We start from the raw sequence: 22,349 nt of genomic DNA, 5'->3' as shown, positions 1-22,349 counted from the left end.
AAAAGACTTTTTAAAATTTTATTTTATGTGTATAGGTGTTTGTCTGACTATATATATGTACATGACACGTGTGCCTGGTATCCCAGGAGTCAGAAGACGGTATCGCATACCTTGGAACTAGAGTTACAGATAGCTGTGAGCTGCCACGTGGAGGCTGAGAATCAACCCGGGTCCTCTGAACAGCAGCCGGTGCTCTTAAGCACTGAGCCATTGCCCCTGCCTCAGCCCCTATACCCTTAATGAGCACTGAGTCAAGGTCAACCTGGAGACTAAGAAGGAGGAAGGAATGTGGCCAGACACAGTAAGCAATGTGAGGTTGTGATGGTGACTCAGGGCACGACAGGGCCACAGAGCTGACAGGGAAGGACATCAATAAAACAATCATGGTTCCAGGAAAGTGACTACTGCACTGTCAAACACCGTTTGGGTAAGGGTCTCATAGCTCTTGGCTGGGGAAACCAAACAGTTAAAAGCAAAACAAAACAAAGATCGCAGAAGATCCCCTCTTCCTTTAGGCAGGTGGTTTCCAATGTGACCTGCTGAGCCAGGCAGCAAGGTGCTGTCTCAGAAGGAATCTGGTGTAGGCAAAGGCACTTACACAAAAACAATGTCCCCTCTTTTAGAGTACGCAGGAATCGCGCTGGCTATGGTGGAGAATCCATACGAGTAAATGATGGCTTCTTCGGTTCTCATAAATGTTGCCAGGCGCTCTTCCAAGTCCAGATGGACATCTATTTTACAGGGAAAGTTGAAATATTAAAACAGTCTTATAGTTCTTTTTCCTTTACTATCAAATGAAAGTAAGCACATAGTAGTTTAATTACTACCTCTTTCACCTTACAGATAAAATTCAATTTAAAAAATGTTTATTATTGCTTGTCTGTGTTTGTACCACAGCCCACATGTGGAGGTCAGAGGGCAACTTTTGAGAGTGGGTTGTCTCCATCAGTGTTTTAGGTCTGGGGATCAAACTCAGGTCTTGAGGTCTGGCAGCAAGTGCTTCTCTCTGAGCCCTTCACCAGCCCCGAAAATGGAATTAAAAGCAACAACAACAAAACCACAAAAAACTCTAGATTAAAATAATTTTGGACCCAAAGTTCTTCTGAGACATGTGAGCTAAAAGCAGCTCCCTGCCTTCATGCATGGCAAATGGAGACCTCAGTTTAGCTACAGGCTTCCTAGTGTTCCAGAAGCCCGGGAGTCAAGCTCTGACCCCACTGCTCTGGCAGTGACAGACCACGATCAGGCTCTTTGCCTCCTTACTCTGCTGCCCTGCGAAGCCCAGAGCCATGGCTTCACTCACTGCACCCACTTCATCTTCCCTTGAGCACTTTGCTGAGGCTTGGCCACTTCCACAAGCGGCCTTCACACTTCAACAAACACAGCTCCACACACTAGGCACCAAGACACACTTCTCTCACAGTCCAGGTTAGGGCTCAGGTGCAGCAACTGCCACCCCCAAGTACACCAGGGAATTAAATTCACACAGGGACAGAGTCAGGAGAAGCAGCTTAAGAATGCTGGTGTAAACCCAAGAGTCACACGGGGCAAGTATAAGGTACGGGGTTCAGCAAAGGGCAGTAGAACAGAGAGTTATGGATGGATGGCAGGGGTCACTAGGATGGGAGGATGAGGGAGGGAATACAGAGAGACAATTAAAATTAAGGGCCACTTAAGGGGTAGTACAGAAACCTAATATAGTAGAATCTTCCTAAAATATATACATATATGAAGGTGATCTAAATAAAATCACCAAAAAATGGGGGAGAGAGTGCCAACTGGCTATCTCTTGTCGCCAAATGAAGTTTTCAATTCCAGTATTGGGTTACATCTAATAGAATTGTCGGCCAAAGGGATCGCAGGGAATCTCCAAATAATCCAGGCTGTTGCCAAGATTACAGGCACAAACTGACGGCAAGGCCCTGCTGCTAAAGACAACACCTACACAACTCACTGAAGAAGTCTAGCTGGTGCCTACACAGAGCCTCCACCCCCATGTTCTAGCATCTTTGGTAGCAAAGGAGAAACATAAAAAACCAAGCCAGCCACAGACCGTCTCATCTACAGCCCTGTCTGCCTGTAAGATGTGCTAGGGCATTGTTAGCACAAAGGCTGTGGGAATAAGCAATCGACATCTGATTGGACTGAAGGCCCACTCCACCAGATGGAACCCATACCCAGTATCGCTTGGGGGATCAAGAAGCAGACATTCTGCTATACTCATAGATCAGTACCTTGCTCAGCCATCATTAGAGAAGCCTCCTCCTACAGCAGATGGGAACATGTACAGAGACCCACTTGATGGCTCTTCTAGGTTGTGAGCTTGACTACATCTGGAATGAGACTCAATCCAGAAATGGAGGGCACACCTGTGAGAGACTGCTTTCGCTTACTTTGAAATGGGTGAAAGCACTTTTAGTATGGATCTCTGAAGTAGGAAGGAAGACACCCCTTTAAGCAGGGCCACACCTTCTGCTGGAAACCCATGGAAGGACAGAGGGAAGGAAGCTTTTACTTGTTCCCTCCTTGCTCTGGCCTTGCTGCTGCATCCATCCCTTCATTGGCAGTGGAGCCCACTTCTTTGAGATTCTAGCATTTACTGAAATGAAGACCAGCCAAAACATCCAGCCTTGTGGACTGAGCAACTATTAGATTTTTGGACTTTCTGTACCAGCCTTTGTTGGATTAGCTGGACCATGGCCTGTAAATCATATATATGTATATATTCATTCTACAAATTCTGTTACTCTAGAGAACCCTAACTTATAGAACCCACAACCAGACATCACAGACCTTGGAACACTAGCTCTACATGGGGCGTCTCTATAAAATCTGCCCCCTCAGGGCTCAGGGAACCTCATAGAAAAGGAGACGGAAAGAGTGTGAGACACAGGGGTGGGGAACACCAGGAGAATAGGGCCTTAGAGTCAACCTGGCCTCACAGAGACCAAATCAGCAAGCACAGGGCCCGCATGGGTCAGCGCCAGGCTGTGTGCATATATAGTGCGGCTTCCAGTTTACTGTTTTTAATGGGATTCCTGAGTATGCAAATGAGCGAGTCTCTGATTTTTGTTCCTTCTCTTGGGCTCTTTTCTTTCTGTTGTTTGTCTTGTCCAACTCTGACGTGGTTAGTTTTTGTTTTATAATTATTTTATTTTATTTTATAATTAAACAATAGAAGCCTGGTTTTTTTTTTCCCTGTTTTGCTTTTGGAGAAAGGGTTGCACTGCATAGCCCTGGCTGTTCTAGAACCCACTCCGTAAGCAGGCTGGCCTCAGACTCAACAGATCTGCCTGTCTCTGCCTCCTGAGTGCTGGGGTGAAAGTGCCCCACTGCCTGGCATCCATTTGTTTTCTAATGAGACAAGGGGGAGTGGGTCCACATGGGATGGGAAACTGTAATCAAGGTATATTACATGAGGGAAAAATCCATTTTCAATAAAAGAGGGGAAAAGAATGCTGGTATCACAGGGTAAATTATAACACTGAGGTGACATATTTAGTCAATCGTGGCTCCTTAAAGCCACTCAGGGGGAAGGACATCAGCCTTTGGAGACAGCCTGCCACCAGCTGACTCAGTCTTATAGCTTCAAAGCCAACTTAAATGAGGTGCTCTGAGGAGACAGCTGTCAGTGCAAGCACCCGTTACCCTTTCCAGCAGAGTGGGGCTCAGGCCTGGAGGACCAGATTGGCTTCACCACATGCTCTGTGCAAGGAGCCCTCTGGTACAGGGAGAGAAACTGGTTCTGGCTCCTGAACACCAAGGGAGGAATCCGGGGCAAGGAGGGAGCAGAGGCAGATCCCAAAGCAGTGGAGGAAGGAGTCAGGGTGTGTCCACGAGGATGCTCTGGGTTATGGCCAGGGCAAGCCTTCTCCAAGTGAAGGATGGCAGGGAGTGGCGGTGGCAGATGCCAGATTAGCTTGATTCCTTAAAAGGAGCTCAACTTGTGCAAATAAACAGCAGATCCCATTCCAAGCAAGCGGTGGCACAGCACGCTTCTCCACACTTACTGCTCACATATCACTGTAAGGAACAAGAACACACAGCCTACCGCCACAGTCAAATCACAGACTAAACATTTCCTTACATCAACATTAAATAAACGTGCTTTTCACAGGACTGCGCTTAAGTGCATCTGTAAGTCATAGATCCATGATATTAACCCCACACGGAGCCAGAGGTAGAGAAATGTCCCTGGGGAAGGCTTCAGGGAAAGTGGCCAGAAGGAGGAAAGCTATGAGGACTTAATAGCTGGTCAGCCCCCTCCCCCAAGTTGCTGAGCACAGGCTAGTCTGAGGCATGTCCTCCTTCCCTTCTCTAGGGTTCTCAGCATTATGGCCGGTGCCTCTTAAGTCCAGGCAAAAGACCCCCTTCAAATACAGCCCTGCCTCTGGCTGGGAGCCTACCATAACCTTCAGTGTTTCCCTGGAGGGGAACAGCCCAGGCCACCAGGCCAGAGCTGAGCCCTCACTTGTGATCTCCATTTCAGAACACTATGCCGGGTCACACCATGCTTTGGAGGCAGACAACATTTTTCCTAACCCTGAAGGATTTCTATTGGTTGTTATATAGGCTTCTCCAGACTCCTCTCACTGACAAGGGCTAAGACTGAAAAGCTGGACTTACTGGAGCTTGTACTAGGTAGGGCCTTAGAGGAAGCCCCTTGGCAATGGGAACTGTGTCAGAACATGCTCATCACTGTGTACACCGAAGGCCACGCACAGACAGGTGGAGCATATGGGGATGGAGAATCTGAGTGACACATCAATGACTTGCCAAGTCCCCAAAGTTTCAGAACCTGTGGCCTTTCCTTCTATCTAACAACACAGACTTTGGCCATCATCAGTCTTGCAGAACAGGTTCTGTAATGGGTCAACAGGGGTAAGCGCAGAACTCGTTTCTCTTGATGCTAGCTTGTGAGTGAACATCTCCCCACCCGCAGAAGGGAGGCAGCAGGAAAAACCACCATGGGCTGTTCTGTGACTGCTGATGGCCCCATCATCTGTGTGCAGATCCACCCAGGCCAGGGAGGACCCAACTAAGCATGGAGTAAAATTCAAGAACTACATTTTCTAACTCACATCAGAGAGAAGAGGTCAGAGCTGAGGCGTCTCTGTCCCCAAAGCCTCTGATGTTTCATGGCACTCCAGCCCTCTGAGAACCTGAGACAGAAGGTCTGACCACTGATCATCTCAGAGCTCAGGCTGGACACTCATCCTCGGAAGTACACTCACATAAGTCTGAGACTGTTCTATACCTGCAATGTTTCCCCTGACAAACATGGGTAAGAGCCACACCGACCTCAAAGGGCTTCTGGGAGGACAATAATTTAACATAAATAAAACACCCAGAACAGTGCCTGGCTCTGAAAGACTGTTCAATTAAACCAATACCTAGAAAAAAAGGTTTTACTTCAAGAAAGGAAAGTCTGGTTACCCCTTATCTTCCAACAAAGTCATGTGAATTTATACTAACAAAAGTTTCTTTTCTGTAGGGCCGCTTGCCCAGGCTCATTTACAGCAAGGAAACAGCAACTGTCCTTGGTTGTTTTCCAAAGAAAAGACTAAAACAACCAACTTCACAGGAGTTCAAATTCAACTTACCATATTTTCTATTAAGAACTTTCTATTTTTGTGTAAATACTATTCTTTTCCCTATTTTTTTTTTGTGTGTGTGGGGTTGGTGGGTGGTTGAGACAGAGTTTCTCTGTGTAGTCCTCAACATCTGGAACTGGCTCTGTAGACCATGCTTGCTTCAAACTCAGAGATCCACGCACCTCTGCTTCCTGAGTACTGGGATTAAAGGTGTGTGCCACCACTGTCCAGTTTAATAAATACTATTCTTAAAAAGAATATTCCTGGGCCAGCAGGTGAAGGTACTTGCTGCTAGGGCCTGATGACCTGAGTTTGAGCCCCAGGACGTACATGCTGGCAGAGCAGAACTGACTTCTGCAAACTGCTTTCTAACCTTCACAGAGGGTGCACACACATCCCTTCCCAAACACAAATAGTGACAGAGGGGACATTAGCTTGGCTACTTTGGTGGCTGAGGCAAGAGGATCCTGAATTAAGGACAGCCTGGACAACTTAGTGAGACCCTGCCTCAAAATAAAACTACAAAAAAAGGGCTGGGGATATAGTGCAGTGGTACAGTGCCTGCCCAGCACGTGCAAGGTCCTGGGTTCAAGTCCCAGTAACATGCACAGACGCACACATGCACACACAATTTTCATAAGTAAGAACAACAGCACTTCTGTATCCAAAAGTCACGAGGAATGTTTCACATCCAGATATCATGTGATTCTTACCAAATGCTCTGAGCCTGTGCCTGAGGGCTGCTCCCTACACCTACAAAACCACAGTCTTATGACCAAGGAAAACCTGCAGTCTATCTAAGAGTCTTACGAGCTCATGTGCATTGGCCAGGACATTCACTACTGAGCCTGCTGCATAGTGATGTCTTCTGATTCAGACCAAGACCAAGAAACCACTGAAGATTACAAGTAAGTTACAGCTTCCATGCACCCAAACGGAAACACTGGAACAAACAGGCACAGCACAGGACCTGAACACACAGGACCTGACTATCCTGGAAGGAGATGAGGTTTTCAGCTCTAAACTGTAACATTCCAATCATGACTTTCTATCTACTTTTAAACCACAATCAACAACACACATTAGCTGTACAACTTAATAGATTTGTTGTGTGGTCTCTAAATGTTGTAAGCAGGCCACTGTGAGGAGGGTTCACATCCCTCCGCCAGACTTCTGGGTGGAAGACCACATTTACTTAAAAAAAAAAAAAAAAAAAAACCTTTAGCTTAATGACTGCTCGTCTTTCTGTAGTAATCATCTATCAGATGTTAGGATAAATGATAAAAAACAAACGAACGTATTCTGCGTGTATGTGTGTGTGGGGTACAAGTGTGTCATGGTGCATGTGCCGTGGTCTGAGGATGACTTAAGAGTCAGTCCTCTCTTCCTACCGTGTGAGTCATAGGGATCTAACTCAGGCCTCGAGGCTGGGCAGCTAGTGCCCTCACCTGCTGAGCCATCTCACAGGCCTGGAAAGATCCTTGAACAAGTAAAGTTACTTCTTTGTGGGCCTAGGGAAAGAAACTAAGCCTTGAGCTATGGTTCAAGTAGACATAAGTACAGAGAGAGGAGGGTCCCCACATCTGCTATAGGGCTCAGAGCAAAGGGTGCCTGCCATGTGCCTGCCATTCAGGGTGATCTAATGCAGGGCTGTTGCAGAGTTCTGAAATTCAACCTGAGATGACTCAAGTAGTTCCCTCTGATTTTACTGAAAGCTAAAATTCTAAAGCAGGTCACTATAATCTTTCAAATAATTGCTTTCAGAGTAGGGGAGCCATCACTCGCCTGTCATGTGGTGGCATGGCTGGGAGACGGATGCCCTCCCCACCCACCAATGCCTGAGGCAGGCGGGAGAGGTCATAAGAGGGAGAGAGCTGTCTCCGCCCTTCATCAGCTGTAGCACTTGGGAGAATGGCCACACCTGGACAACAGAGTAGAGCTGGCCCTGAAGGTGTGTGTACATGTGGGAGAACCCACCCTGAGGTGTGAGAGCAGAAGAACTGCCCCCACCCCTTCCTCACTGCTGTGAGGGGTGAACTAGGCAGGGCAATGCAGGAGAGCTCACCCTGGTGGTGAAGACGGGGAAGATCGGGAGGACTGACCAGGTCTGCAACTCCCCAAGCCCAGAACCAGGGTTATGAGTTGGCCCACTCCAACACCCACCTCATCTGTGATCTGCTGGAGCACGTGAAGGGACTGGCCCTGCAGACCCAAAGCTGCAGGATCTCCACTACACAGGGCAACAACAGGAAAACCAGGAGGAGCTCAAGTGAGGGCCGAGCATGGATAGTGTAGCAGAAACCAGAGGCCTCGAACCAGAACAATGACTCTTTGCAATGAACATTTGTAAGCAAACATATATGGATAAAAGGTTTTACTGTGTGATTGACTGTGTTACACTACAGCTTCCATGATGATCTTTTTTCTTCTTCTTTTTTATTTTTTGTTAACTTTTATTTATTTATTTATTTTCTTGTGGCAGGGTTCATAATATAAAGGGGCAGAGAAATGAATGCGATGGAAGACACATGATGTGAAAGACACAAAGAATAATTTAAAAACAAAATTGACAAGCAATCAATCAAAACAGAATGGGAGAAAAACCAACAGACAGAAACAAACCAAACCAAACCAACCAAACGAGGACCAAAGATGACATGTCTGCAGAGGAAACACACTGAGCAAGGAGTGAACCAACCAGCCCCACTACACATCTGCCCGGCTGCACGTGAGCCTGAGGCTCTGGTCAACTGAGCCCTCAGCCATGGCTTTCTGACAGACGGGAGTTGCTTGCAAGTATTCGCTATCTGCCGCTGGTGGCCATTCAGACACCTGACCAACCCAATCCAATTTAAATCTAAAATATACTTGCTTGTGTGCCCAGAGCAGGAGGCTGTGGTTTGTCCCTAGTGTCTCCACATCCCCATTAAAGCACAGCCCATGCCCACTAAAGCTATTTGCATCTACTTGGCCAAGGGAAAATCCACTGTCTCCTATGGTTGTCACTGGGTCTATCAACCACACTCCAGGGCAGGTCCCATGCCCAGGTGTACCTAGCAACACAAAGCAATCTCAGTTTTTGGGGGCGGTGAGGTGGGTTTCTTTATTTTGTTTTGATTTGCTTGGGCATCTTTTTGTCTGACTTATTTTTCCTTTTTTTTTTTTTGAGAGAAAACGAACATGAACTTGGATAGGATCTAGGAGGAACTGGGGAAGGGAACGTAATCAAAATGTACTGTATAAAATTTTTTAGATAAAAAAAATTGAAAATAAGCACACAAAACTTAGCAAACAACAATGTGTAAAACAGCTTTTTTTTTTTTTTTTTTGTAAAGCCTGTAGCAGGGTCAAAGAGTGGGGGCTGGGAGAGAATAAGGCAGTGGGTTAGTTAAGGCCTGAGATCTACACCCGTACTGGGTACTCAGTGAGGGGCGCTGGCTGAGCAGCACTTACTACTGACAAGTGACAGAAAGCGGGCCATTCTAACTACAATTTTCACAGTGCCCGGGGAATCCGGCTTAAAGGGTCAACCCCTCGTCTCATAGAGCAACATATCTCATGGAACTTCCCAGATCAACTTCTAAGCAGCAGTGAGGCCACACAAATAAAATCTGCTACAGACTCTGAAGAAAGCAGCTTCTTTACTCAGGCAAACTCACACAGCCGGCCTTGAACATCAGGTGACAGCCACCAAGGCAAGGAAAAACCAGGGTTTGTTTCCTGTTTCCCAGTCCCACGACAAGGAACAAGTCCCTACCTGGGAAAAGCAAGCAAAGCACAGTGTGGGGCTCGCTCTGAGCCCCTTCCTCCGATTCCCCCTTGTGAACCTGAGCTGGCGGTTGGGACACTCGGCCTAATTTCAGTGTAGATATTTATAAGCTGTGTGACCTAGGAGGAGGTGTGAATACTTAGGGTGTGACTACTTAGTTGTCCCTTCTCTTCTAACCAGTTGGCATGATTGAAGATAAGAATTTTTGAGTTCTAGCTATAGTATTCTGGGCACCAACTCTCCTCATCTGTTCCAGCACGAATAAGGCAACCAACAAACAAACGAATAAACAAAGGAAGGGTCTTTCCTAAAAACATTTAACCAATGGGACTAAGACACAGAAAAACCACAAATGATGTGGCCTCCCTAACCAGAGGCCATTTCCAGGATTTAGTCACGGGGACACTTGAAGACATTCCAGAAGCAAAGGGCAATGTACATAGCGTAGTCTGAAGGCTGAGTCAGGAAGCCCCTGGTAGCTGTCACCTTGCACCACCTGAGGACTCAGTGAGCCTGTCCCAGGGTCTCCCACACATGACACTGGTGACTCCACCTTCATCACAGAAAGAAAAGGTGTTCTCACCTTTCTCTGGGTATTCACTGCCAAGGGCTCTTTGCCAGCCCTGCCTTTGGACCAGGTATGCACTGCACTTAGTTCTTGTCAGTGGATGCTGTGACAGTACAAGGCTACCTGTCCTGTGGAAAAGTCACCTTTGCCTGACCTTTCACTCCACAACATGGTGACACCACACGTGGAAACCAGCATGACCTCTAAGAGCGAGCCCCCAGCAGCTGGGCCTTTCTCCCAACAGCTGGCATACACAAAGGAAACACTCTTTCCCAGCACCCTCCATCAGGACCCCTGCAGCAGAGCCTTGCACAGCACATCCTCAGGCCCTGACAACTCTTCCCTGTTCAACTCTATCCTTGCTGTCAACACAACTAAATGAAAAGAAAGTACGTGTACACACTCAGCTTGAGGGTTAAGAATGCTTCCGAAGGAGATTCAAACTCAAACAGATCCTCGAAGGGAGTCTGAAAGAGAATGTGACTTACCAAATGTGCCATAAAATCCTCTCGGTCCACAGGTGCCCACGCCATACTTCTTTAACGATGCTAAAGCTGCGGCCTTTATGGAAGCAAATGTGATAATGATTTCCTGTTGGTGACCCTGACCACTCTCCCTACTCTTCCACCCACTCGGCAGACCTCACCATCCCTTTCCCTTCTTCCCTGTAACTATGGCAACTCCAACCAGTCAGGTAATGTGTCCCACTCAAGGACCCATGTCTCCTCTTCCTCTCTCCGGCTCCCCCCTTTCTGTGACTACAATTCTAACACTGTTCAGGAAACACAGATTAGTGAATGACAGACATGACTGAAGCAAAGGAGAAATGACACTGTCTGCTTCTAAAAGCCCAGTGACCACTGGTCCTCCCTGAGGATGTCTGCCATTCCCATTCCGAACAGGAGCTGGGCAACTTCTCGAGTGCTCTCTCTACTACCCAGGCCTGGCTTCCCAGCTTCTCTGGCTGCCAGGAACACTGATCCCAGCAGACACTTTGCCCTGCATGATTCAGGCCAGATTTTGAATCTGTCAGAAACACTAATATGAAATGATGTCCTCCTCGATGAACATGCTTGTCTCATATCATTTCTGCTGCTAGCAGTGTCGTGTTCCACTTCAGTACTACGTGCTACTCACCTTAACCCGAGGGTTTTCCAGCAACCCAAGAAAATTAAAGGAGGCGAAGTTTACACATTCTTTCCCATTCACCACGATGTTGTGGGTTGGCGGTCTGGGGAGAGACAGGGAGTGGTTCACGTCAGCGCCAATCTGGGCACAGGAGAACAGGCTCTGCACCACTATGCAGTCATCCCTCCCGATCCGCTCTCCACCCCTTTCCTGTGTGTTTCTTCATAAACCAGAGATGGCAGATTAGAAGTCAAACATCTCCCCATTATGTCTGTTCTTTAAGAAGCTCCCTGTACAGCTTAAAAAGGGAATAAGATGTCAGTGGGTTGTGGGAAAGACAGCAGATGGCTGGGGTTTGGTCCTCAGCACAGACATGTGGCTCACACTGCTATAGCTACAGCACCAGGAAAGCTGATGCCCTCTTCTGGCAGTCACAGGTACTGCAACATGTAGAGTTCACATTCATACTGAACTCATACATTCAGTCTGGCAAAAAGTCATACAAATAAGCAATCAGGGAAGAAATATAAAATGATCAAGATCAAAGGCAAGAATAGGCAAAGTGAGTTATGATCTTAGTAAAAGTGTTTTTAAACATTATCTACACAGCCCTCTGAAGTCACAACTCATTTCTGAAATAAGGCTAAGATGTCCTTTGAAAGGATTCCTCTATGTCCTCTTTTCTTTCCTCAAAAAAAGAATAAGGGTGGCCAGCCATACAGAAGCCAGATGTGCTGAGATGGGAGAGAGATTCCTACACAAGCACCGAGCCCTTTGTTGATGGAAGGAAACAACACAGCTTGAGAGCAGAGACAGATGCTCTCACACTGTCGTCCAAGTGAGGAGAGGGTTTGTGCCCTGGACCGCGGCTCCAGTTACTGCTGGCTGTGTCTGCGGCGAGGCTGAAAGGCCTGGGACACTGCTCTCACAGACACTGTTTATTTATTTTATACAGAAATGGTAACTCAGGAGAGAAGAGGTACAGAATCCTGGAAATACAGAGAAGTGACAAAATCAATTCACAGTATTAGCATATAAAACATAAGAGGATACCCTGATATAAAGCAAACGTTTGCCTTATTATAAAACATTAAAAATATATGTCATAATATTTATTACTATAAAAAAACTTCTATTTTCTGCTTTGGAATAGGGCCTCACTTTGTAGCTCACGATGGTCTCAAACTTACTACATAGCCCAGGCTGCCCTTCAATTCCTGAACTCCTCCAGTCTCTGCCTTCCAAGTGCTATGACTGATTAGAGCTGTCAGCCATCACCCCTAGCAACACTGTGTATCCTAATATACAACATGTGCAAAATATCTGCAAAAACCTAAAAGACACACAGGAAATCTCAGCAAGAACACAAGAACTGTTCAGAAAGAAACACTTTCCAACAACAAAGCATTGAAAACCATGTTCTTGGTTCAAAAAGGAAAGAGAATTAAAAAAAAAAAAATCAAAACAAAAAATTGGGAATACTCAGGTATCCAAATCAAGTATTAAGAGCTGGTGATGTCTCAGTGGTCAAGGTGCTTACCACAAAGTCTGATGACCCAAGTTCAATGCCTGGGACTGACTCCTGAAAGTTGTCCTCTGGCCTCCACAGGCATGCCCTGGCACGCGCATGGTTACACACACTTAAAATGTAATAAAAATATTGTTTAAAGGTGTCAAACTCTTTTTAGAGCACATAGTAAAAGCAGGACCTACAGCTGGGCAGACCTTAGGAAGAACTTCCGCCCCTGAGCCTGTTATCTACACTTTCTAAAGCTGTAAAGCCACCAAACTCTTTGGGTGCAAACCCATCCTAAGCAGAGAGGAGGTGGCAGCACTTGTGTCTTCCCAGACCACAGCACAGGGCTGTCGTATGTGAGAAGTAAACATAGCGACCTTCAAAATCTACAGAGTTCTCAGTGTCTGCTCCCAGGGAATCGGAAAGAAGACTGGACCCTCACTACAGAAAGTAAACACGGATAACTGCCTATAATGAGATTAGTGAGCCTTAAAAATGCAAAAAGAAGGCAAATCCCCAGTACGACTCAAGTGAAAAAAGACAGACTCAGAAATGACCCTGGATAAAGTTCAGCATGGGCAATCAAACTCTTAAAACCAAGACCAGAAGCAGATACAGATTGATAAGACTTTTTAATCTAAAATCTGTAGATAACAAGGAGGACAATGAAGGCACTCTCTTTAACAACAGAAACCAAAGCTGTTTCATATTTTCTTACTGCCCAGGTTATCATAAAAGGTCAGTCATACTGTGTGCATTGAGGCCACTTACATAAACACCTGCAAGGCCCTGGATTACATCACATAGGAACTCCAGACTCATGAAACTACTGGAACTGTCATGGGACGGATACACAATGTGTAATAAAACACAGGCCGGCAGAGAGAGCTATGGTACCCTGGCATGCAGACAACTGTAAGTCACACTATGTGACCCCCAGCTATTAGGCCACATGTCAGGTTTCTGTAGTGACAAAGCTGAGAAGCCATTTGCAAAGGCGAATCCCAAGAATCCCAACTTCTTTTTCTCTTTCGGTTTTTCAAGACAGAGTTTCTCTATGTAGTCCTGGCTGTCCTGGAACTCCCTTTATTGGCCAGACTGGCCTCCAACTCACAGAGATTCGCCTGCTTCTGCCTCCTGAGTGCTGGGATTAAAGACATGAGCCATTATCACCCAGAATTCCAGACTCTAAGGAACTTAAAACACTCTAACAGGGACAGAAGCATATAAAGATGAGAATCTCAGCCACCTCAGGGAGGGAGGGACACATTGACAGTTGCCACAGCACAGAAGGCCCGAAGGCACTGAGTGAGACACAAATCATCCTACTTTGCATGATTTCTTCGAAGCAATACCTAGAATAGCTGAGTCTGCACAGGCAGATAGATAAGGTCAGGGCCTGCCCAGGGAGGGGAGTAGGAAGGAAAAGGCTTGGGATTTACTTTAGGAGGGAAGGAAATGTTCTAGAATTAGATAATGGTGATGGGTGCATGCCCTTGTAAATACATAAAAGTATTTATTTTAAGTGAACATTTTAAAAGAATGAATTGCAGGCTATGTGGATGCTCAATAAAGCTTGTTTTTAAAGAATAAAACTAAACACAAGGGTTACTTTCATGTCACAGTGCAGAAGCAAACAGGCATTAAGACTCAGTTTTTCTACATCAAGAAAAACATCCTCAAGGCAGGGTCATAGTTCAGTGGTACCATACCTGTCTGGCACACAAGACCCAGGTTCCACTCCTAGTATCACAAAAACAGGGAAAATCACCAGTTAGGCTGGGAGATAGCTCAGCAGTGAAGAGCCTGCTGCTCCATTGTGAAGAGCAGAGTCCAGATCCCAGCATCTATGCTGGGCGGCTTACAGATGCAGGCCACTTTAGCCCCAACAATGTCTTCTGGCTTCTACAGGCACCCACACATACCCAAGCTCTCTCTCTCTCTCTCTCTCTCTCTCTCTCTCTCTCTCATACACACACACACACACACACACACACACACAACCAATCAAACTGAAAAAATTAACACGGACTACTATGTTGCCTCTTCCTAGTTCTCTATCAGTGAGCTACAACCCCAGCTCATTTGTTATTATTTTTTAAATAATTTTTTTTGGAGACAAGCTACTGTGAATTCACTCTACAGCCCAGGCAGGGCTTGAAGTTGAGATGTGCCTGACTCAGCCTCCTAAACAGCTGCAATTCCTAGGCCACCAGGCCTGGCCTCTTGTAGCTTTTGTAAACAATGTACATAACGGTCTTGATTTTAATAAAAATTGTTGAAAAGAAAAAGAATGGATAGTGAGGATCAGCAGAATGTATGAGTGTGAAATAAATGCGAATTTAATAAGCACAAAACATATTCTAGACTCTCAGAAGTCTGTCTCTACTATAATGACATAAAGGAGAAAACTAAAGAAAGCACTAGAACAGTCAAGTGCCTTTAACCCTAGTTCTGGATTGGGATCAGACAGGAAGATCACTGGGTCAGGCAGCCTAGTGAGAGGAAAAAAAAAAGTGACAGGGAAGGAGATACCGCCTCAAGGGAATAAGGCAAAGAGCACCAGGGAAAGACACTTGACCACTGGGCTCCAAACATTTGCATATGTGAACACTGGGTGTGTGTGACTCAATTCGTGGACAGAGGGAGGGGGGGAAGGGGGACACACACACAGACATACACACATACACACACACACACACACACAGGGGAAGGGACACACACACACAGGGGGGGGGGAATGGAGAGGAGAGAGGGAGGGATCAATATTTTCAAGCAAAAAGATAAGATTCTAAGGCTTCTCTCTGAGCAACAGGAGCAGGACAAAGGGTTCTAGAAGAAAAAAGAAAAGAAACCTAATGGCTAACATGACTGAAGGATGGAGATGTACAGTCCTGGAGGAAGATACAAATGGACTGTAGACTGCCACAGAGAACCAAAAAGTATACCAAAGATGATGCTTAACTCTAGGAAAAAAGAGAGGTGTATGAGAAAGAAATTGCAGTCACACAGCAGGGGACCCTTTAACGGCTATATGCAGAGTCAGAAGCCTGAAGCAGTGTATAATCTACACACACCACATGTTACGTTGCAATTAACAGGGAAGGGCGGAACAAGGCTGGTGAGTGCAGCTGAGCTGGGGCCAGCTGCGCTTCAGGCTCTTGCTGCAGGGACCCAGGTGCTGAGACAGCCGAGGGTCACAGTAGGTCACTGTACCCCCTTAGAGCACCTTTTCCTAATCTAAGCAATGGCCTGACAGAGGACACTGCAGTCCTGGGGACAGTGAAGAGAGCAGTCTTTAGTCCTACCACCAATCAAGAAACAACAGGGCACAAGTTAGGGGAAGAAAGACTTGTTTCTTTAAGGAAAAACAAAACGCCCAAATTAAAAGTATAAAAGATTCCCAGACCAACCCCTGAAGAAAATTTTACATTGAAAGTACAGCGGTTACTCAAAGAAATGCCTTCACTTGAGAGGGGAATACCACCCTTCACACGCCTGGCAACTAAAGCCAGGTCAAGCACTTCAAGCAGCAAGGCCAAGCAAGTCACCCGGAAACGATGTTGTAGTTGAGAGCAGGATGGTTTTTCGAGACAGGAGGGACGAGAGGTTCTGGCTGCCACTCTTCAATCAGCTCCTCCTTTTCCTACAGAAGGAAAGGATATCAGAGTGTGGTGGAGCCCGAGTCACCTCACACGGTCTCTGGTGACGCCTGACTGTAACGCTACAACAGTAACAACACGCCACAGATACAACCCTGCCAGCTGTTGTGGAGAACAAAGGCCGTCCTTCTTGAGTTCAGGGTACTTACCACCCTCACCTCTTTCCTCATTACAGCTCATACCTTTTTCTCATGCAGTTTTTGGGTAATGCGACAACTTACAAATCCTATTTCTATGCCCGGATTTCTTCCACCTTACTACACATAATACATCACAATTTTACTTGAGATGTGGGTATTTCCAACCCTAGTCCCCTTCCTGAAGCCCACATGGAGGACTCTCCTCTTGGCTGTAGGGACAACTCCCATAACACTGTGTGTAGACACTGGCATCCGCACACTGCTCACGTGCCCCTCCAACCGCCGACTGGCAGGTGGCTGTCTCCTCCAGCCTGGCTTCATCCCTCTTCCCTCAAACCTTGCTTACTCAAGTCCCATTCTCCCGGCTCTCCTCACATTCAACAATTTAACATACACCACAGAGCTGAGATTCATTCCACTAAAGGAAGATGATGTAGCTGCCACATGCCTTGAATAAAACAAACATCATTTCTTACCTTGGCTGTAAGATCAGAACGCTCCTGCAACTTGTAGGTTTTAGAGAAAACCAGTCTGATTATCCAAAGTATTAGAATTCCTTCCAGAATAAGATGGTATGCTGGAGCCTGCCAGGGAGAAAGAAACCAAAGAAGTCACTTTGAAACCTGCAGGGAAATTCAGCCCACCACAGAGCTGCCTCTCCAACCACTACACTATTACCGCATACATCTTACTACCACATGTGTGCCTGGCACCGCCAGAACCAAAAGATTCCCCTGGAACTGGTTACAAATGGCTGTGAGCTACCAAGTGGATGCTGGGAATTGAATCCAGGCACTCTGGAAGAGCTGTAAGTGCTCTTAAATGTTGAGCCATCTTAATAAGATGGTCTCCTGGCTCTTCTACTCATTAGTCCTCTACATAGTTCCAGGATAAAGGCATGACTGCATTTGTGTAGAATACCACACCAATAACTCTTCAGTCAGTTAGTGATTTGGATACTTTATTCCAGTGGGTTATCACTAGAAAGATCATTTAAAACAGACATGTTAAACTGGGAAACAAAACAGAAATCCAGGCCTTTTTTTGTTTTTGAGACAGTTCTCACTATGTAGCCATGGCTGGCCTGGAACTTGTTAAATAGATCAGGAGTGCCAGGAATAAAGGGACGAGCCACCATACTTTGCAAACCCAGGCCTTTAAAAGTTTAGCATGGTGGTGTTTGCCTGAAATTCCGGGAACATCTGGAGTTTAAGGCAAACCCAGACTACACAGTGAGATTTTATCTCAAAATATAGACAAGTGCTTACAAAGTGAAATGCAAAAACAGATTAACAATGAGGCAGAGATAAGGGCTATAGAGAGACCCTGCCTAGAAAAACCAAAAGAAATAAAGAAGAGGAAGGAAGGAAGGAAAGAAGACGAGAAATTCCATATAGCTCTTGTAATGGAGCATTAGCATTACCCAAAAGCAGCAACTTTTGATAACATCATCAAATGAAATGAAATTCACTTTCAAGTAACACGAGCTCTCTATGCACCGGGATTTATCTGCTCGCCTACACAGTTCTCTCTCTAGGCTTCGGATCTGTGTGGTCCAACACAGAGCCACTAGTCATATATGACCACTGACATTCACATTAAAGTGTGATTACAAATTCATTGCCAGAGCCTATTATCACGTGGCATAGTGACTGCCGTGTTGGAGAGCCCCTGAGAGAGAAGACACACAAGTTCTACAGGTCATGGCAGGGAAGCTCGGTTGTTCAATAAACCAGCATCCCCCAGGACTGGCATTTGTTAATTCATATTTTCTTACCGAGCGGAATAAAGCCAAACTAAGCCTTCAACTATTCTTTTAAAAAATCCTTCAAAACGTTATGTTTATAACATAGAAACTGTGGGCAAAAGGACGGCTACTCCGTTTTCATACATTCCCAATTATTCTGCTTCTCAAAAGCACTCTCCGCCGACCTGGGCAAAGTTTACAGTTTATGAAAAGGCATTCCTCACACCTAAGGCCGCCCACTCCCACAAACCCCGTCTCGCCATCAGCTCCAACTGTGGTTCCGAGGACTTGCGTGTCCTCAGCACCCCTCCCGAGTGCTGCTCTCCGGAGTCCTGCATGACTCCCGGCGGCGAGTGCAGCCGAGGCTCCGTCCCCTGTGCTCCTGGGGAGCAGAAAGCACCGCGGATCCGGGCCGCAGGCCACTAGGCCCGGGCCGCGGGCCCACGGGAGGCTCCAGCGACGACGCACCTCGTACAGCGCCTGCACCATCTCCACCAGCACCCACTGCTCCGCCGCCATCGCCATGGTCAGCCACCCGGCTTCCGGCAGGCGGGTCGCAGACGCGTCAAATAGTGCGCGGCGCGGACTAGTGGCGTCACGAAAGCCGGGGCGGGGCCACCGGAAGTCGGGCGTTACCTCGTCGCGTGAGTCGGCCGCTCGTGGAACTCGGCGGTAGAAGACGGAGGTTCGGGGCGCTGAGACTTAATGGCGTCGCGCAGTGGACTTTTGTCCTTTGCTCGTGGCCTTTGCTCGTGGCGGGCGGCTGTGAGCAGGGTTATTGAGCTGAGCATTAGAGCCGGGAGGCAGAGGAGAGCTGATCCCGTGAGTTCTAAGCTAGCCTGCTCTACGTGACCCTGTTTCAAAACGAAAACACACACACACACGTAAAACAACATGAAGGAAATATATCCTTCCCTTTTAATAACAAGCAACGCAGCCATGCAGCATTATTAAAATAACCCACAGAAATCTACGCAGTTTGTTCCTCAGGGCGAGTCGGGAGTCTTATTTCACAATGTGGGTATGTGTGGTTTTTCTCATGGTGAAATACGGTCAAAAAACTGCTGTGGACATTTAGATGCCAAGTTTTGTGTGCACACCAATTTATCTTTCCAGAGACTTGTCCAGAAATGTCATTGGGACAGCAATTTTATTTTAGTTTTTAAAGGGTGGCAGAAAAGTAAATTGGGGCTGGAGAGATAGCACAGTCAGGAACAGGACCAGAGTTCAAATACCTAGCATTCAAGGGGAAAAAAAAAAATCCCTGGGGGCTCTCTGAAGGGGACCCCCCCCCGGTAGGGGCTTCCTCCAGACCCCGCACACCCAAATGCCTGTTTTCCAGAGAGATCCTTTATTAACCGGGGAAGAAAAGTTAAAGTGGCTGCTTTCTGACTCAGGAGAAAACAGCATCAAATGACCTTGCAGGCGTCATTTTTAAGAGGAAGAAAGAGGAGGTCTGTGTTAGAATGGGCTAGGATGCAGTGGTAAGAAGATGAGGGGAAGGGGAAAGGGGAGGGAAACAAAGGATAGAGAGGAGGCAGACATTACAGCATCCACTCTCAGCTTTCTGGGCGGAAAGCAGCTATTTCCTCCATTGAGGAGACACCTCTGAGTGTTTAACCATCCTGGTTTCCCTAGTGCTTATTTGTGAGCACAAGGACCTCGTGCCCTCCACAACAAGGTACAACAACCTGGAAAGCCACTGTCTCACACATTATGGAGTAATTTAAAGCAGAACTTAGCCTGATCTCAATACCTGTTCCACCTTCCTCCTCCTTGGTAGCTGCCTGTGGAATCCATCATGGCTTCAAGCCCTAGACCATTACTGTCAAATGCAGAAACTGCTTTTTTTTCTCCCAAAGAGAACCGGGATAATTCACTCTGACTTTTCTGTTTATTCTTGGAAATGAACAACACTGTCTCTTATCCCAAGATGGATTCCTTTTGGAATGTCTACTCTTTGGCAACATAGTAATTACAACAGTTGCTATTTTTGAATGCCACCTAAAAATAAAACAAGTGGGGCAGGTACAATGTGACATTTTCATTGATGTATGCATTATGTAATTAGTCAAACTAAGGCCATCAGCACATCCATCACAGCTATCGTTTGGGAATGAATGTTTCTTTGCAGTGACAACTTCCAGAACCCTCTTTTGTAGCTGTTGGAGACATGGGGTATGTTGTTGTTGGTCATGGTCACCTTACTGTGGGAACAAACGCAAGCATCCATCCCTTCTACCTGTTACTTTTTACCCACTGCCCACCCCACCTTTACTCCCTCCTCTGTTAGCCATTATCCTACTTTTCTATGTTTAGATTACACATATGAGTAAGATTATTGCTTTCAATGTAAAAACACAATTTTCACTTGAAAGGGGATAAAAATGAGTTTCATTTTGTAGGCAAACATGAGTGATCCATGACCTGAGAACACAGATCCAGGTTACCCCAGATTCCATATCCCAACATGAAAACAGTTTGAAGTCTTTATAACAACAGAAACAGAGAATCCTTAAACCAAGGCACTTTCCAAATATGTTGGTGGAAACATTAGGGAGGTGGGTTAGCGGGAAGCTGGTCTATTAAGTGAGTGCACTTCATAAGGTTTTGTCATCGGTTAGAAGCATTAGGACAGACACAGGTGGCAATGGATGGCTATAAAGAGGGCTGAAGTCAGTCCACGATAAATAGTATTTAGGCTCTGAATTGAAGCTGTAATCAAACACAGCATGAACCAGAAAGTGGGTTAGCTAATCTCCGGAGGGGGTGTCTGTAGGGGAGCAGTCTCAAGGCTGCATTATCCTGCATGAAAAGCTGTAGCCAGCACTTTCTGCACATGCTGATTTTGCTGCAGCTGTGCCGCTTGGCGATATCTGTTCTCCAACCAGAGGAAGGCCCTGGCATTCCCATGAGTGAGGCACATGGTGGTGCCCGTGTCAGCTGTCCATATTCAATCAGACTTCAGTTTCACATTGTTCAGCTCTGGGACTCTGCAGGGGGACACTTCTCTGATGATTGGTGAACAAGATCACAGGGAGTCGTTTTATTGCTACATTCCCTTAGCGGGACCAGTATTTGGTTTCTCCCTAGGTCCCTGGCTTATCTGATCTCAGGTTTCTGGCCACCTAAGCAGCGTCAGGTGTGAGTCCCCTGTTCTGGAGTGGGTCTTACACCCAGTCAGCTATTGGGTGGCTGCTCCCACAGATTGTGTGCCACCCTTGCACCAGTGTGCCTTGCAGCCAGGCCATCATTGTAGGTGAAGAATGTATAGCTGGGTTGGTGTTAACCTTTCCCCTTTGGTAATGTAAGGAGTCCCTTCCAATACCACCAACTCTAGTCAGGCTGTAGATAGGCAGCAGCTTGACGTCTCTGTGTCCATTGGGTTGTTTAGGTGTTGTCTTCAGCAACAGGACCTTATCATCAGTTTGTGGAGAACATCCATTAACCTTCACATATGCATATGTTTAGGAAATTTCTACTGTATTAGGTAGGTTTGCATATAATTCCTGAAATGACCCTTAGTTTTAGCGGTCCCTCCCCATACTCTCCTGCTGACCCTCTCTTTCCCCCTCCCCATTTGATTCTCCCATTCCTGTTTCCCCACCCCTCCCATCCACCCATAGCTATCTGTTCTATTTGCCTTGCTTAGGGAGTTTTGTTCCCTCCTCTCTAGGCTTTTATATCTAACCTCTGTGGTTTTATGGATTGTAGCTTGCTTATCAAAGACTTAATAGGGAATATTCTAAAAGAAAGCAAATATGTACTATATTAGTCTTTCTGGGTCTAGGTTACATCATTCTGGATAATTTTTTTTAACCTCCATCTATTTACCTGCAAGTTTCATGATTATTTTTTTAATGACTGAATAATATTCCATTATGTAATTATACCACAGTTCTTTTCCATTCATTGGTTGACAAATATGTGGGTTGTCTCTATTTTCTGATTGTTATGAATTGAGCAGCAATGAAAATGGATGTTGAAGTGTTTCTGTGGTAGGATGTAAAGTGTAGCTGGATCTTGTGGGGGAATCTATTACTAGCTTCCTGAGGAACCACCACACTGCTTTCCATAGTAGTTATACAAATTTGGTTTTCCACCAACTGTGGATGAGTGTTTCTCTTAGTCCACATCCTCACCAGCATGAGCTGTCTTGCTTTATTGATCTTAGTCATTCTGACTGGTATAAGGTGGAATCGCAAAGCAGTTTTGATTTACATTT

General features: G+C 46.2%; 1 protein-coding gene across 1 annotated transcript in view; it reads right to left on the bottom strand.

Annotated features, from left to right (window-relative positions):
* Window positions 1–18,757, bottom strand: part of Sptlc1 (serine palmitoyltransferase long chain base subunit 1) — a 39,200-nt gene extending 20,443 nt beyond the window's left edge. Inside the window, exons 1-6 of the mRNA XM_051194273.1 lie at window positions 18,593–18,757; window positions 16,854–16,961; window positions 16,127–16,221; window positions 11,069–11,162; window positions 10,420–10,492; window positions 599–731 (exon numbers count right to left, since the gene is read on the bottom strand). Coding sequence (XP_051050230.1) covers window positions 599–731; window positions 10,420–10,492; window positions 11,069–11,162; window positions 16,127–16,221; window positions 16,854–16,961; window positions 18,593–18,649 — 560 coding nt within the window. The 5' untranslated portion in view covers window positions 18,650–18,757. The remainder of the gene's footprint in view (window positions 1–598; window positions 732–10,419; window positions 10,493–11,068; window positions 11,163–16,126; window positions 16,222–16,853; window positions 16,962–18,592) is intronic.
* Between the last annotated feature and the right edge of the window lie 3,592 nt (window positions 18,758–22,349).

The sequence above is a fragment of the Phodopus roborovskii genome, unplaced genomic scaffold (genome assembly GCF_943737965.1).
Source record: "Phodopus roborovskii unplaced genomic scaffold, PHOROB, whole genome shotgun sequence".
NCBI lineage: Eukaryota > Metazoa > Chordata > Mammalia > Rodentia > Cricetidae > Phodopus > Phodopus roborovskii.
The sequence above is the reverse complement of the archived record's forward strand: the minus strand, read 5'-3'. Positions and strand labels throughout refer to the sequence as shown.